The sequence below is a fragment of the Dermacentor albipictus genome, chromosome 4 (assembly GCF_038994185.2).
Source record: "Dermacentor albipictus isolate Rhodes 1998 colony chromosome 4, USDA_Dalb.pri_finalv2, whole genome shotgun sequence".
Classification (NCBI taxonomy): domain Eukaryota; kingdom Metazoa; phylum Arthropoda; class Arachnida; order Ixodida; family Ixodidae; genus Dermacentor; species Dermacentor albipictus.
In genome coordinates this window covers 81225135-81237634 of record NC_091824.1, presented here as the reverse complement: position 1 = coordinate 81237634, position 12500 = coordinate 81225135, and the positions used below count along the sequence as shown (strand labels likewise).

Here is a 12500-nt window from a genome sequence, read left to right as displayed (position 1 = left end):
AGCCCAGCATTGCTGGCTTGGGGTGAATCAGGATGATAGAACAGAAAGTTCGATAAAAATGGTGGTGCTTCATGTTCGAACGGTATCAGGCACAAACGGCGCCGGAAAACGACAGGAAATTCTTAAGCAAACGACACTTGAGGCAGCAAGTGCAAAATATATATGCATGGCACGGTGAGAAGACGGAATAGAGGAGGCCCTCAAGCGGTTAATCAAAGGCATATCCAATGAATTAGGGTTCTATGACACAACAGACATAAAATGTTAATGCCTGAGCTGCCGCTGAATACTACAAAACACTATTTCAATGACATAGTGCAAATAGAAAAACGCGTGTTAGTCATTTTTCTTTATTTCGGAAATTTGTATTTATAGCCGTAATGCAGAGGTATATTCATAAGCACGCGTAAACAGACGAAGAGGAACTAACGCATGTTTAATGTCATATATTGCAAAACAGATCTGTTTCTTTATTTTAGCACTCTTGCATAAGGTTAATCATCTGAATACCATACTCTACACGCTGGCATGTATGCGGGACATTAATTTGCTCATAGGAAAAAAAACAAAGAATAAAGACGTCAGCTAAATCGACACTGGTATTGAGCGCATCTTTCTTTTACTACTGTCAACAAAAATTTGTCCACAAGGCAAAAATAAAAAAAATAAAGTAGCTTCCTAATACACATTAGTAAGGTGGCGCCTCAAAGCCAACTGACGTATTTCAGTACGCTTCAAGTTAGAATTAGTACCAGAAACAAGCAAGAGGCGTTCGACAAAGTAGGCTTGCAGGCGGTCTTGAAACTGGTTGTTACGAAACTCTAAAAATCGGAGTCGAAAGCGGAAGAAGCATGTTCCCAACAGAGGAAGTTTTCAGTACCTTTGCCGTTCTCAGAGTAAATCAAATGCACAAGAACGGGCTTTCCTGCTTCCATAGGTAGGTAGATGGTCGGGTTGAGATGCGAATACGCCATCAAATGAAAGAAACTCAGGTATTACGTTAGAATGATCGAATGTGTGGGCGTTACGGCGCATCGCTCGTGATGGAGCAGGTCGCTGCCAGGAGCGACGGAAGCCCAAGCTGTGCCGAGTTTTTCGCCACGCATGAATTGCCTTGATAAAACAAGCACACAGGTAAAAGAGCATTTGACTTTGTTTTCCTAAAGTCGCTCATGCGCTACGCAAACTACCACCGATTACTGCTCGCCTATTACTACTACTATTATTACTACTACTATTACCATCTCACCAAAGCTTCTGCTCCTGTGCTAGACCCAACATAGCTCATGAACGTTGAATTGCGATGAATGCTGAAGGGCGGTTAGTTGCAGGAATTACGTGACGCGTTCATCACTTTCGCAGGACAGGATGAACTCAATGTAATCGACCGATTTTATTCATTTAGCCATGCCTTGAATGCTGGGAAAGAGGTCTTGCTCGTAAACAGGCCGGCACACAAATCGATGTCGAGCATCGAGGCCATCACTTCTAGTAGGCACTTCGCAGTTGGCCTCACACGGTGAAGACATGTACCTGTTACGAACAGAACTCGCGGAGGCGGGGTTCACTGTGAGGTCATCGACACGCATTGAAGCGACGTGTGTTGAAGAGACAAATTTTGTAAGGAGAAAGATGGCCAAGGAGATTGAACGAGCAAGCATTTCGCCAGTGACAGAACACGAACTTCTCCTATTGTAGTTCCATGTCTTACCAGTCCTAGCTCAATAAATGCGGGCAGTACCACCTATCTTGAGTGCCTTGGATGAAACAGTTTGCAGAAAAGTAAAGGTATACTCATTATTTAGATGTTCCGTGGAGGTGGCATCAAGCTACCGCCCAGTTAAGTTTTCCAGAGTCGAAAGCGAAAATTTTTGCTCAGCAGTCTTCCATTAGTCATTAAAATATTTACTGAGCTATGTCTGACTGTTGCACGATGGTTCTCCCCCGATGGTACAAGTTTCCGTCAAAACGCTCCGTTGAAGCGGTCCACGGTAGCAGACACACCATCATATTCCCGTAGCACAGAGCGACACTCACTCCCAGTATAGCCCATAGAGACCCCTTAGCACCCTATAAAAAAGAACCGTAAATGCCTGCGTAACAGTGCTGAAGTCGAACACAACTTAAGTAATTCATACCTTCACGACGGGTTTCTGCGCCTGCGCCGAGGCGACGGCTAGCTGCTGCATCCAGCGTGCGGTCTCCCCGCGTACGCCGCACCATCCTGCGCGAGGCATGCTAGCGTCCTCGGCGGCGTACATCACCGAGTGGAAGGGCGTGCGTCGGGCGAAGAACTTGTGCGCCCCTTCGACGTAGAAGCGGCCCCAGCGGGACTGGATGGACCCTTCGAACACGCCGTTGTGCAGGCCACCGAATACCCGGCTGGAGGGATCGCCTGCGAGTGAAACAAGCGTCGCGGTTGCGTTCCTTAAACAGCATTCATATTTTTTCGTGAGTGCCCAGGTGACCTTTATATTAACCAGTGTTTACACGAAATAGTGTTCCTGGGCCGCGAAGGACGTCAATAATGCGCCGCCATGGCGGAAAGAAAGAGAGAGAGAATAAACTTTATTAATGAATGTCCGGCAGTTTTGTTGTGGTGGCCTCAGGTGGCGGCTCCAAGTCCTTGGACTCGGGCGGCATCTTCGACTTGCCAGACGGCCCATAGCTGGTCTGCTAACTCTGAACTTTTGAGAGCCGCCTCCCAGCGGCGGCGACGCTGATGGAGAAGGTCCCCAGCGGGCCCCGCAGCTGGGGCGGCGTCGGGGAGAAGCGAGCTCGAGGCTTCCCGTACTGTGGTAACAGCCGCGATTACGGACGCGTCGCGAACGAATGTGGTCCCATTACCGTGGTAAAATATAGCAGGGAGCGTCACATCTTGAAGCCTATAGCCGTGTGAAGTAAATAAGATGAATTATGGGAAGATCAACCAAGCACGCGATGCCAAGAGGTGTTTTATAGTTTCTGGTAACACCGCGTGGGCGGAGATGGGTTACTCGTCTGTTCGTGTGCTGCGTCACTCGTGCGGCTGCTCGGAAGTTTTAAGTCACAGCTAATCGTGTGGACGCTTTAGAGCTAGCGTTGCCTTTGCAAGGGCAACAAGGTTTCGAAGTATCGAGGCTGAAAAGTAAAGCCATCAAATGCGGGCCGTGGTGAAGCGGGAAACAATTGCGCAGATGAAACGAAAGGGATTTTTGTTTTTCCTGAATAAATTGGTTATCCTGCAACAAGAAGTTGCTTAAGAGTTTTTTTTCGCGTGGTTGAAAGCCAACCAGCTTGAATCAAAACATCTCAAAAACGAAGTACGTAAATTTGAAGCTAAAAGTAAACAAATTTCGAACAATTTCACACTCACTTTTCGACACATCTTAGCTCGACAAAGAGCAGCTAACGTTTAGGCGTAATTTTTAGCAAACTTCATGTAGAATGAGCCTACAGATTACATATGACTCAAATTATTACAAGATATGGACGTGATAAGTAGAACTGAAACATCCCTACCAGTAAAACATCAACTACAAATATAATCAATATTAGTGAAGCTCGAATAGCGAAATTTAGCAATCAAATAGACAAATATTTAATAAAAAACTTGAGATACCGAATATTTCAAATGTTATACGGTTTTTTCATTTGGACTGCAGTGATTTCAGTATTGCATACGGAGTCATTCTATCCTTTGGCATTGCGGCTGGCAGCAAGGTTGTCACAACAAATACCACAGACTATACGAACCATGTTAAAAATTTCGAATATTCGGGCACCGTTACTCATTAGTGTGCTCTCACACCTGCTACGCGATATTGGTGTGGGGTACAAATACTTTGATCAACGAAGTGAACTTACGCTGCAGGAAAGGACAGTTAGAACAGTAGGTAATTTTTTCTGTTAATGCTAGCATAGCAGCCGCCTTCGGCAAATTGACTTTACTGACCACAGAACAACTGTGCAACAGAAATTTAACCATTTATGTCATAACACATCATACGGCAAAATGAACTTGGAAAATATGTACCTGGAAGTGCCTGCATGATATAACCTAAGTGGAGTGAATTTTAACATATCAATATCTCGGTAGACTTACGGTTATATAAGTTAAACTAAGGCATTCCGTGCATTCTCAATTCCTATACCGAATGACGTCTGTTCGCAACAATAAGATTCTGTAAGAAAGTTTATGAGGGTCGTGCATAGACCGCGCTAATATAAAAATAGCTTTTTCTTTTTTGCTGCGGTGTACTGGTGTACTGTCCCCATGTATTTCTATCTGATTATGTTAACATTAAATTTTTAGTTTCGTGCATTCTGCAGTTTCTATACTCGTATATTCATTATGCTCAGAAGCACTTTGTTTATTTTTTCCTATTTCCTGTATGCAAAGCTAAGGTGTTCATGCACAGTTCTCCCTTGACGCAATTTGATTTAATCTAATACATAAACTAGAAAAGAAATTGGTGGCCAGAGTAGAAGACATAAAATGCTTTACCGACTACTTCGCCGCTGTAGATGTGATCGATGTTAGGTTTCACTCGGCCGAGCTTGGCAGTTTCGACGACGAGGTCCTTGTTAAATACGGAGGTGTCTGGCTTCAGCTTCAGGTGGAACAACCTGTGAAGGGAAACTTCCTGGTCAAAGACTGAGAATGTTGCAGCAATGAACTTCATAGACGATTAACTGCTACTGCCAGATTTAAGAATACAAACGTATTCGCTTAAGAACTTACGTACCAAACTCAAATTCAATTAAAAAGGGGGGGGGGATGCTAATGCGTGGCGAAACTTCTAGGCTGCTGCCCTAATGAAAGACCTTGAAAATAATTACTGAACATTGTTGGCATTTTAATTTTCTTACGTAGTCTTATCCACTAATGGTGCTAAGAAAGAGCATAGCCCGTACAAACTTTATATTCGCCATCAAATTTCCTCTTTTGGAAGGAAACAAAGCTACTCAGCTCAACAAAACAACCCATATCGGCCAACTGTCTCTGTGTATCTACTCGCTAGAGAGAACATGGATTCCGTGATAATAAGTAAGATTTTCCTTCTTTTCCAGTTCCTCATGGAAAAAGAAGTTGTCCTATGCGTGTCCTATATGATACACCATTTGGTAAGGGGTGAAATTTGCTCGCTACGTATAGTTCTCAATATTGCTAAAAGGCTTGCCGTACATCTGCCTGACGGCCGCGGTAGTACAGGAGTACGGCGTACAAGTGTGGCAGCTTCGACGAGTTGATTCATGTTTACAGCGAAGCACTCAATCTCTCTTCTCTTCTTGTTCTTTACAAGCGCACAAAGGAGCCGTATGTTCTGACTCACTTTCAATGCACGTCAATTGGCTAAACTGAAGCAGTTGTGTTGCAGACCTCCCAATGAAATTAATTTTTACGACGAATGGCCTTGACGCGTATTCTTAAGCACATCGCTTCTCTGAAGCACTTTCTGTGAGTGTTGCTCAATGCAACCAAAATTTCAATTTAACTTCGAACCATGATGTTCCCCAACTGCTAACGCGATGGATGAAATTTCCGGTTCCTCTAAATTTTTACAAACGTTGTGTGAGGCCAAGTGAAACTTCGTTCACATCAGTCACATTTCTCGCTTTAAGAATGACAAGTTCTGTCTATATTGATGCGACAATTTTTCCAAGGAGATTGTTTTTGCACTTCACATGCATTTGATATCCAGTCTTTACAAGCGAAAGCGCCCATTAAACTAATAACGAGGTACGTAGGAGGACGCCGACACGCGCGTGTCCGCGCTTAATTGTACCCGTCCTTCTTAAGTCCAACGCGCTGGTGACATTTGCACGTAGAGGTCACCAGTTGTGAACCAAGTAGCCTTTCGGCTAACTGGTTCATAGAGATGCTCGAATCAGGAATAAGACAGAGCCATTCGAAGCCAGAAGGATGAAGTTTAGGCAAATCCATTCTACTAACCATCGTTCTCAAGCTGACTGAACCTCCATGCTCACAACTCCCGGAGACACTACAGCTAGAATTCACTGCAGTGGTTTTTGTAGGAATCTCTACGTAAGGTACTACGGGACTGACAGATCCCCCAGGCGGGATATTTTGCTTGAATCAGTCGTGCGCCAGTGCTCGAACAACGTTATGCATGTGTGCTTGTGAACGTGCATTCTGGGCTGTGAACGTGCATTCTGGGCTGTGAACGTGCATTCTGGGCCTTGCCTGCTGAAACCCTGGAAACGGACGTAGACGTGCTCGGGCTGCTGCTGCTGTTGCTGCGGGTGGCTGGCGCCCAGCGATCGCCTGACGCGCACGTGTCCTCGGTGCACGGGTCGCGGCTCGTACGACAGGGGCTCGAAGTGGCGCACGAAGCGGTTCAGACGGCGGGCTGCACATGTGTGTGTGTACGTCCAATGAGCAACAACGACATAAAATCGAATCCTGCGGTATGCATTTCCAAAGCAACACGTGGACTAAGAAGGCGCCGCGTCGCGTATACGTTTCCTTCAAACAGACCTACAATATATAGGCCGTGGATATATGGGAAGGAGGGGCAAAAAAAGGCAAGTAAATTCTTTCAAATGCTCCAAAATCTGAACCCTGATCACCAAATTGCACAGTACGTGCTCGATACACGGGCGTAGTACATTCTTCAACAATACGGTAATAATAAAAAGGAAGAAAAGCGCGCATGAAATGTCGCAACTGTAAGCAAAAAAAGAAGAAAAAGAGAAGCCCTATAGATAATTTTTTTTATAAAGTGATACCACAAATAAAATTCCAAGAGTCGCAATAATAGTTTCCTGTACATGCCGTAGTGAGGAGCTCCAGTTATTTGGTACCCCTGGGCTTCTTGAACGCGCGCATCCAGAAGTCCAGTATACACACGCGTTTTGAGCATTCCGCCCCCAACGGCATGCGACTGCCTCCGCGACCGGAAATCTAACCGACGCCTTCGTGCTCAGCCGCCCAACACCACAGCCACTGAGCCATCTGCGGCGTGCCTAGGAGCCCGAATTCGCTCTGCAGCAGCGGTTACTCGTGACGTGTGGATCCAAATCCGATGACAACTCGAGTTTGACAGAGGGTCCAGTTACATTGAGGCTACGGACATCCAGAGAAGGTGCAGGCGGAGGTGATTTCCTCCACAAGGCTAGATTAATTAAATAAACAATTATTGTATTCTTACGTAGGAGGCGATACGGGGATTGAGACAAACAACACCAACGCTATTTTTATTGATGGCGGACCGGAGAAGAACGTTCGGGCGGTGCACTTCATCGTCTTCTATAGACAGAAGGGAGCGCTCACGCTCCCCTATACGGCGCAAACGTTCATATTCTTGCGTTACTATCAACTAGGCTGTCAGACCATCTGATACACAAGCGAAGCGAAAACCTTTGACCGGATTTATCAGAAGAAAAAAAAATAAAACATGCTATTTGAAAATACGTGCTAATATGTACCGCCTGACCCAGATCACCACGTCGTTTCTTACCACATAGTCCACTCAACTGCGCAATTATAAGTAAGCGGCGACGGCGAGCTTCAGATAGGTGATTCTGGCATTTTTTCATTGCCCTTGCAGGAGAGTCGTGTTCCGAAGCTTCAGCCCTGAGTAGCCAGCCATGGATCTTCGCCTTCCTTCGTGCCTCTCAATGCCACAAAGATCGTCCTCTGACGTGGTGCCTGACAACGCCTGAGCGCTCACATTGTGGATAATATCTGTTTGTGTGTCCGAGATAAAGCTTCGAAGTTGACGGCAGACTCAAGAACAAGAGAAAGCCAAGTTCCATCCCGCCAGGCCAATTGCTCGCGTACGTTATGCTGTGATACACGAGTCGCCAAGAGTACGTTCGTATTTAGTAGTTCTGGATGGGAATCTATGAAGCCAGTGGCTGGCATCAACGCGCAAAACGGTGACTGACGTGTGCACAAGAAAACGGGCTCCAGCGTATGCGATTATGATGGTTCCATGCGCTCAGAAGTTCGAGTGCCGCCAGTAGCATTTTGCTGCATCACTGTTTAGGCGAAGTAGCAGTTCAATTTGACTTAACCCATTAGTCCTACGCAAGTCGCAATCAAAGCTGAGTGAACGTAAACATGGCGCCGGGCCACGTTTCCCCACACAGGACCAATGTAGGCTACTGGGCTAATGTAGGTTACTACAAGCTACTAGGGTACTTGTTTTCCGGCAGCACAGCTAAGAAAAAGGCCTATAGATATACGAGATTGATCGAAAGTACACTGGCTACAAAAGTTCCCAAAATAAAAGAATTTGGATGAGTGCTCAAATACTTAATTCGTAGGCCTAAAAATTCTGCTTGATGTCGGGATCGGGGGATACAGTTGTGAGCACGCGCCATCCGCCGGCTGCAAGTGTCTCGAATGAACTTTCGCGTGACGTCATGGACGCTGTTAGACTAGCGCGGAGCTTGATGCTTTATAAGCAAGCCATGGAGCAGCCAGAACAGCTCAGGGGCGACACTGACTGGGACTGGTGTCAGGAGAGCGCGTGTTGGGCGGGTGCCCCACCGGCACCAGGGTTACATTTTCGGCGCACGCCGTTTGTATGTAAGTTTTATGCGTTTTACAGTGAAACTGTAAATGCCTAAGGTTCCATATATTTTTTGGGGTCCATGCGTCAACATTAAAACAAGGTTACCGTGGGCCCATAATAATAATAATAATAATAATAATAATAATAATAATAATAATAATAATAATAATAATAATAATAATAATAATAATAATAATAATAATAATAATAATAATAATAATAATAATAATAATAATAATAATAATAATAATAATAATAATAATAATAAACGGCCAAGGTACATTGCTTCAAGTCGACGGGTATACTGGAATCGTTCGTGAACAGCACATGGACTCACGAGCCGAAGGCGTTGCCATATACGCGGAGGACACAATGTGTACAATCATTCGCCCTTTACTCATAAGAGGAGAATGCCACCGACTGTGAGGATGTCGGTGCCGTACAGACGAAATACGAAATTGGGATTTCAGCTGTGTATACGCGTATATGTCCAGGCACACCCAAGTCCGATATCGAGAAGTTCATGACCGTGCACTTTGCATGGGTTAGCCGTGATGACACTACCTCTGTGATAATCGTTGGAGACTTCAATGTGGACATTTCGAAACCAGACAGGAAAGGGTTCACTCAGTTTGTGCAAGAAGAGTTTGGTTTGAAGTCTCACATCAATCCAAGTCCCTCAGCAAAAGCCGGGTATACATTTAACGTTGGTCAATATTCTTTCTGAGGTTGTAAACGAACCAATTGGTTTATCTCGCAGTAATCACAAAGCTGTCGTCACTACCGTTACCACATGATGAAAATAAATACGTGTACCCTTGTCTAACCCTGTGTGATGTGCTACAGCTTTACTGGTCATCTACCTTCACCGAGTGGAATGACTACACTTTTTTTTTCATTTCCCTCGTTTAACTGTGTGCTGGCGTGTTCTTAAGTTCGCTTTAATATTAGTAAACATTATTTTGTTCCATGCGTCTACTTTGCCTGCTCGTAAGGGACTGCTGACGCACCTTTCAACGAAGCAACACGCTTCAACTTCAAGTACTTGGAGCAGCCCAATATAGCTCTGGGGCTTGCGCAGTGCAATTGTAAACTCCAGGCAGCACACCGGAGCAGCAAAAGTATTTGAATGTTTTCGTGGTTTCCGCATGCTTATAGCTTCTGGAGTTTGCCTTACGACGCCAAACGCTCATCATTCACTGCGTCCAAATAAGGAAGAAAGAACGTTCGTATAGACTCGGTTAATGCGGCGCGCAGAAAGTACAGAACTTATTATTATTTATCGTGGCTCGACAGAGCCAGCTTGTCCAAGGGTTTCTCGCTATAGGGACAGACACCTGAATTCTTTCTCATGCAGCAGACGAGCCGGTAGCACTCGTCGTTCCCAAGCAGTCTCCCTCTTATAGGCCAACTGCAATAGGATTATTTCACCGCGTAAGAAGCTTAATTTCGTATAGTGTAGATCTAAAGGAGCTTCCGAGCAAAATTTGACACATGAAATACTACTGTATGCGCCACAGAAAGAGCTCGCGAAAATAGCCGTTCGTAATATCTAAACTGAAAAAAAAGAAGAAGAAAGCCGCTATCCTTCGGCGAAAGTCACGCATGACAACAAACGTATGCGTCCTAAGCGTGACCTCCGAGATCATGAGATGCCTGAAGCTGCCAGCGGTGCGCTGAAAAAAAGCTCAGAAGGGACGTCTGAGGACATGCATCAGATGCGCTAGACACCAAATGCACGCATCGTCTGCTTAGATGCAACTTGAAATCTTCAAATATGAAACTTGGGCAATTATCGTCGCTGCTGCTTTGCCAAGCTTGCTTCATCATTATGTACTGCTCGTTTATAACCAATTTAGGCAAGAGAAATTCCGTCGCAATTGGCCTTTAACTACAAAGTGGCTTAGCCACTGCTTAACTACGGAGATTTGAGTAAAAACAGGCGTACTAAGATGCCATGCCCATAGCCTGAAAGGACAAGGCCACCGACAAAATGAAGGTAACCAAGTAGCAGATATTCCTGTATGTCTTACATACCTCCGACAGCCGTCTGCGAGACGTAGCAGCAGAAGACAAGCAGAAGCAACGAATGGCGCAAGCACGTAATCTTGTAAAGGCGCATCGCGAGCAGGACAAACCGAACACGGCTTGCGGCTTCGGACGTTGCGCGCGACACGCGTTTGCGCAAGCCACACGATCAAACGACTTCTTTTTCTTTCTTTCGTATCCCTTCCTTCCAAGAAACGGGGAGAGATACACTGGCATAACGGAAATGCGCGTGTGGTCCGCTGCGCGATAATCGTGTATCTCAGGTCTCTAAACAAAGTCTTTCCATCTACCCATCTACAAAGGAAATGTGGAAAGGTGGGCCATTGCTGTGGCTTTATGTAGAAAAAAAAATATCACAGAAACTTCTCGCTTGGGAATTCTTTGGAATCGTGAACTCATGAAGTTTATACAGTTCCCTTGAAATTAGGAGTGCCGCCCTTTAAAAGATAAACAACTGCAAAGAATCTCGCTCCCGCGAGATACTTTGGAGTTGTTCGAGGTGCGACATTTTGTTTTTTTGTGCTTGCACATGAATTTTAACCATATTTAAGGCTTGTTTATTGCGTGCTGTGCTAGCAGCGATGACGGGACGCTATGAAACTGGCATAAGGAGATGGTTTTTGCACTTTACCGGTAGAGTAACTGCGCACTTGTTTTGAAGCTTTGGGTTGGCTGGCTGCTTCCAGTTAGAAGCCTTTTGAGGCTTGTTACGTGGACAAATTCCATTAAGTGTCGAGTAAAGCACACAGATCACAGCTCTGTGTCTCGCCAACAATGTAAACGTAATATAAGGGATGTTCTTATACCTGCCAGAGCTTTATTTGAGTGTTATGTCGTCGACGACCAGTGTACCTGCAGGTAAGAACACTATTGCGGCTTGCACAGATCAAGTCGCTTCACGGGTTATTTCTATTGCATTGATCGGATTCTTGATTTAGTTATCCAATGACACTTGCCCGGCGCGAAATGGCTGCGATGAAGTCAAAGTTTAGCCGGTGCACTCGAAAGGCGATGGGTTTGCTTTTGTGAAGCACTAAGTAGCACCTACTGATTCAAGAACTCGAAGTGTTTGCGCTGCTGGAAAGTGCGTACGTGTATACCTGTGTGTAACCAATAGACCGCTGTGTGTCGAGCTTGCGCAAGCTGATAATTTATTCATGTTAGCAACGCGCGATGACGGAACCTAAGGCACGTGACATGTTAGCGTGAATAACGCGAGCGTCATGTAGAAATGTGCGTAATCACCACGGAGCATCTAAACTATTCTCGTCTTTTCGACATGACGCTGTCATCGCTGCATGCAGTGAAAGAGATCCTACGCCTTTACGACAGACTGGCTCCCCTGGCTCTCAAGTCTCAAACGTCACAGTGACACCTGCACATAATTTGTAAATAAACCGTTTCCAAGCAAAAAAGGTACATATAGAAATGGTTTCCATCAATGACCGCAGTACAAATGTTGGCCTTTTGCGCTGCAACGCCAGTGTAAAACCCGGTAATTCGTGCTCCCTCTTGGGAAATATACTTGCAGCGCCTAAAAAAAGCATGAGCTGACAAATCTACGAAATCTCAGTAGTAAAGTAATACCACGTGCTACGCTTTTAGCACGATATATGACCAGCACACAGCCTACGTACTCACTCCATAGCTTCATACACTTGTTGACAATAGCGCAATCATGAAAAAAAAAAATCTGAACGAGCACAGAGAATAGCATCCGTGCATAAGCTTACCACACCTGAGCTCCGTACTTCGTGAACAAAGAAAAAAGCTCGGTTCGTACACTTCTGCACCTCCAGTACCCTTAAAAGCAGTCCCTAACATAAACAAAGCAATAACAGAGCTCTTCAATGGCGAAACTTAGCAAAAACAGGTCAAATACCATGCGAATGCCTCACCGCCGCAATTCGACGGCCAACTGTCATA

At 45.2% G+C, this 12500-nt stretch overlaps 1 protein-coding gene across 4 annotated transcripts in view; it reads right to left on the bottom strand.

The window, feature by feature from the left end:
* LOC135913345 (disintegrin and metalloproteinase domain-containing protein 10-like) overlaps positions 1 to 12500 on the bottom strand; it is a 160943-nt gene that overhangs the window by 34999 nt on the left and 113444 nt on the right. For 3 of the 4 annotated variants that reach the window (XM_070537171.1, XM_065445937.1, XM_065445935.1), the window contains exons 2-4: positions 6188 to 6353; positions 4487 to 4608; positions 2139 to 2395 (exon numbers count right to left, since the gene is read on the bottom strand). In XM_070537171.1, the coding sequence (XP_070393272.1) occupies positions 2139 to 2395; positions 4487 to 4608; positions 6188 to 6353 (545 nt within the window). Of the gene's footprint in view, positions 1 to 2138; positions 2396 to 4486; positions 4609 to 6187; positions 6354 to 10562; positions 10705 to 12500 lie in introns of those variants that run through there. The other variant, XM_065445936.1, reaches the window with a different exon arrangement.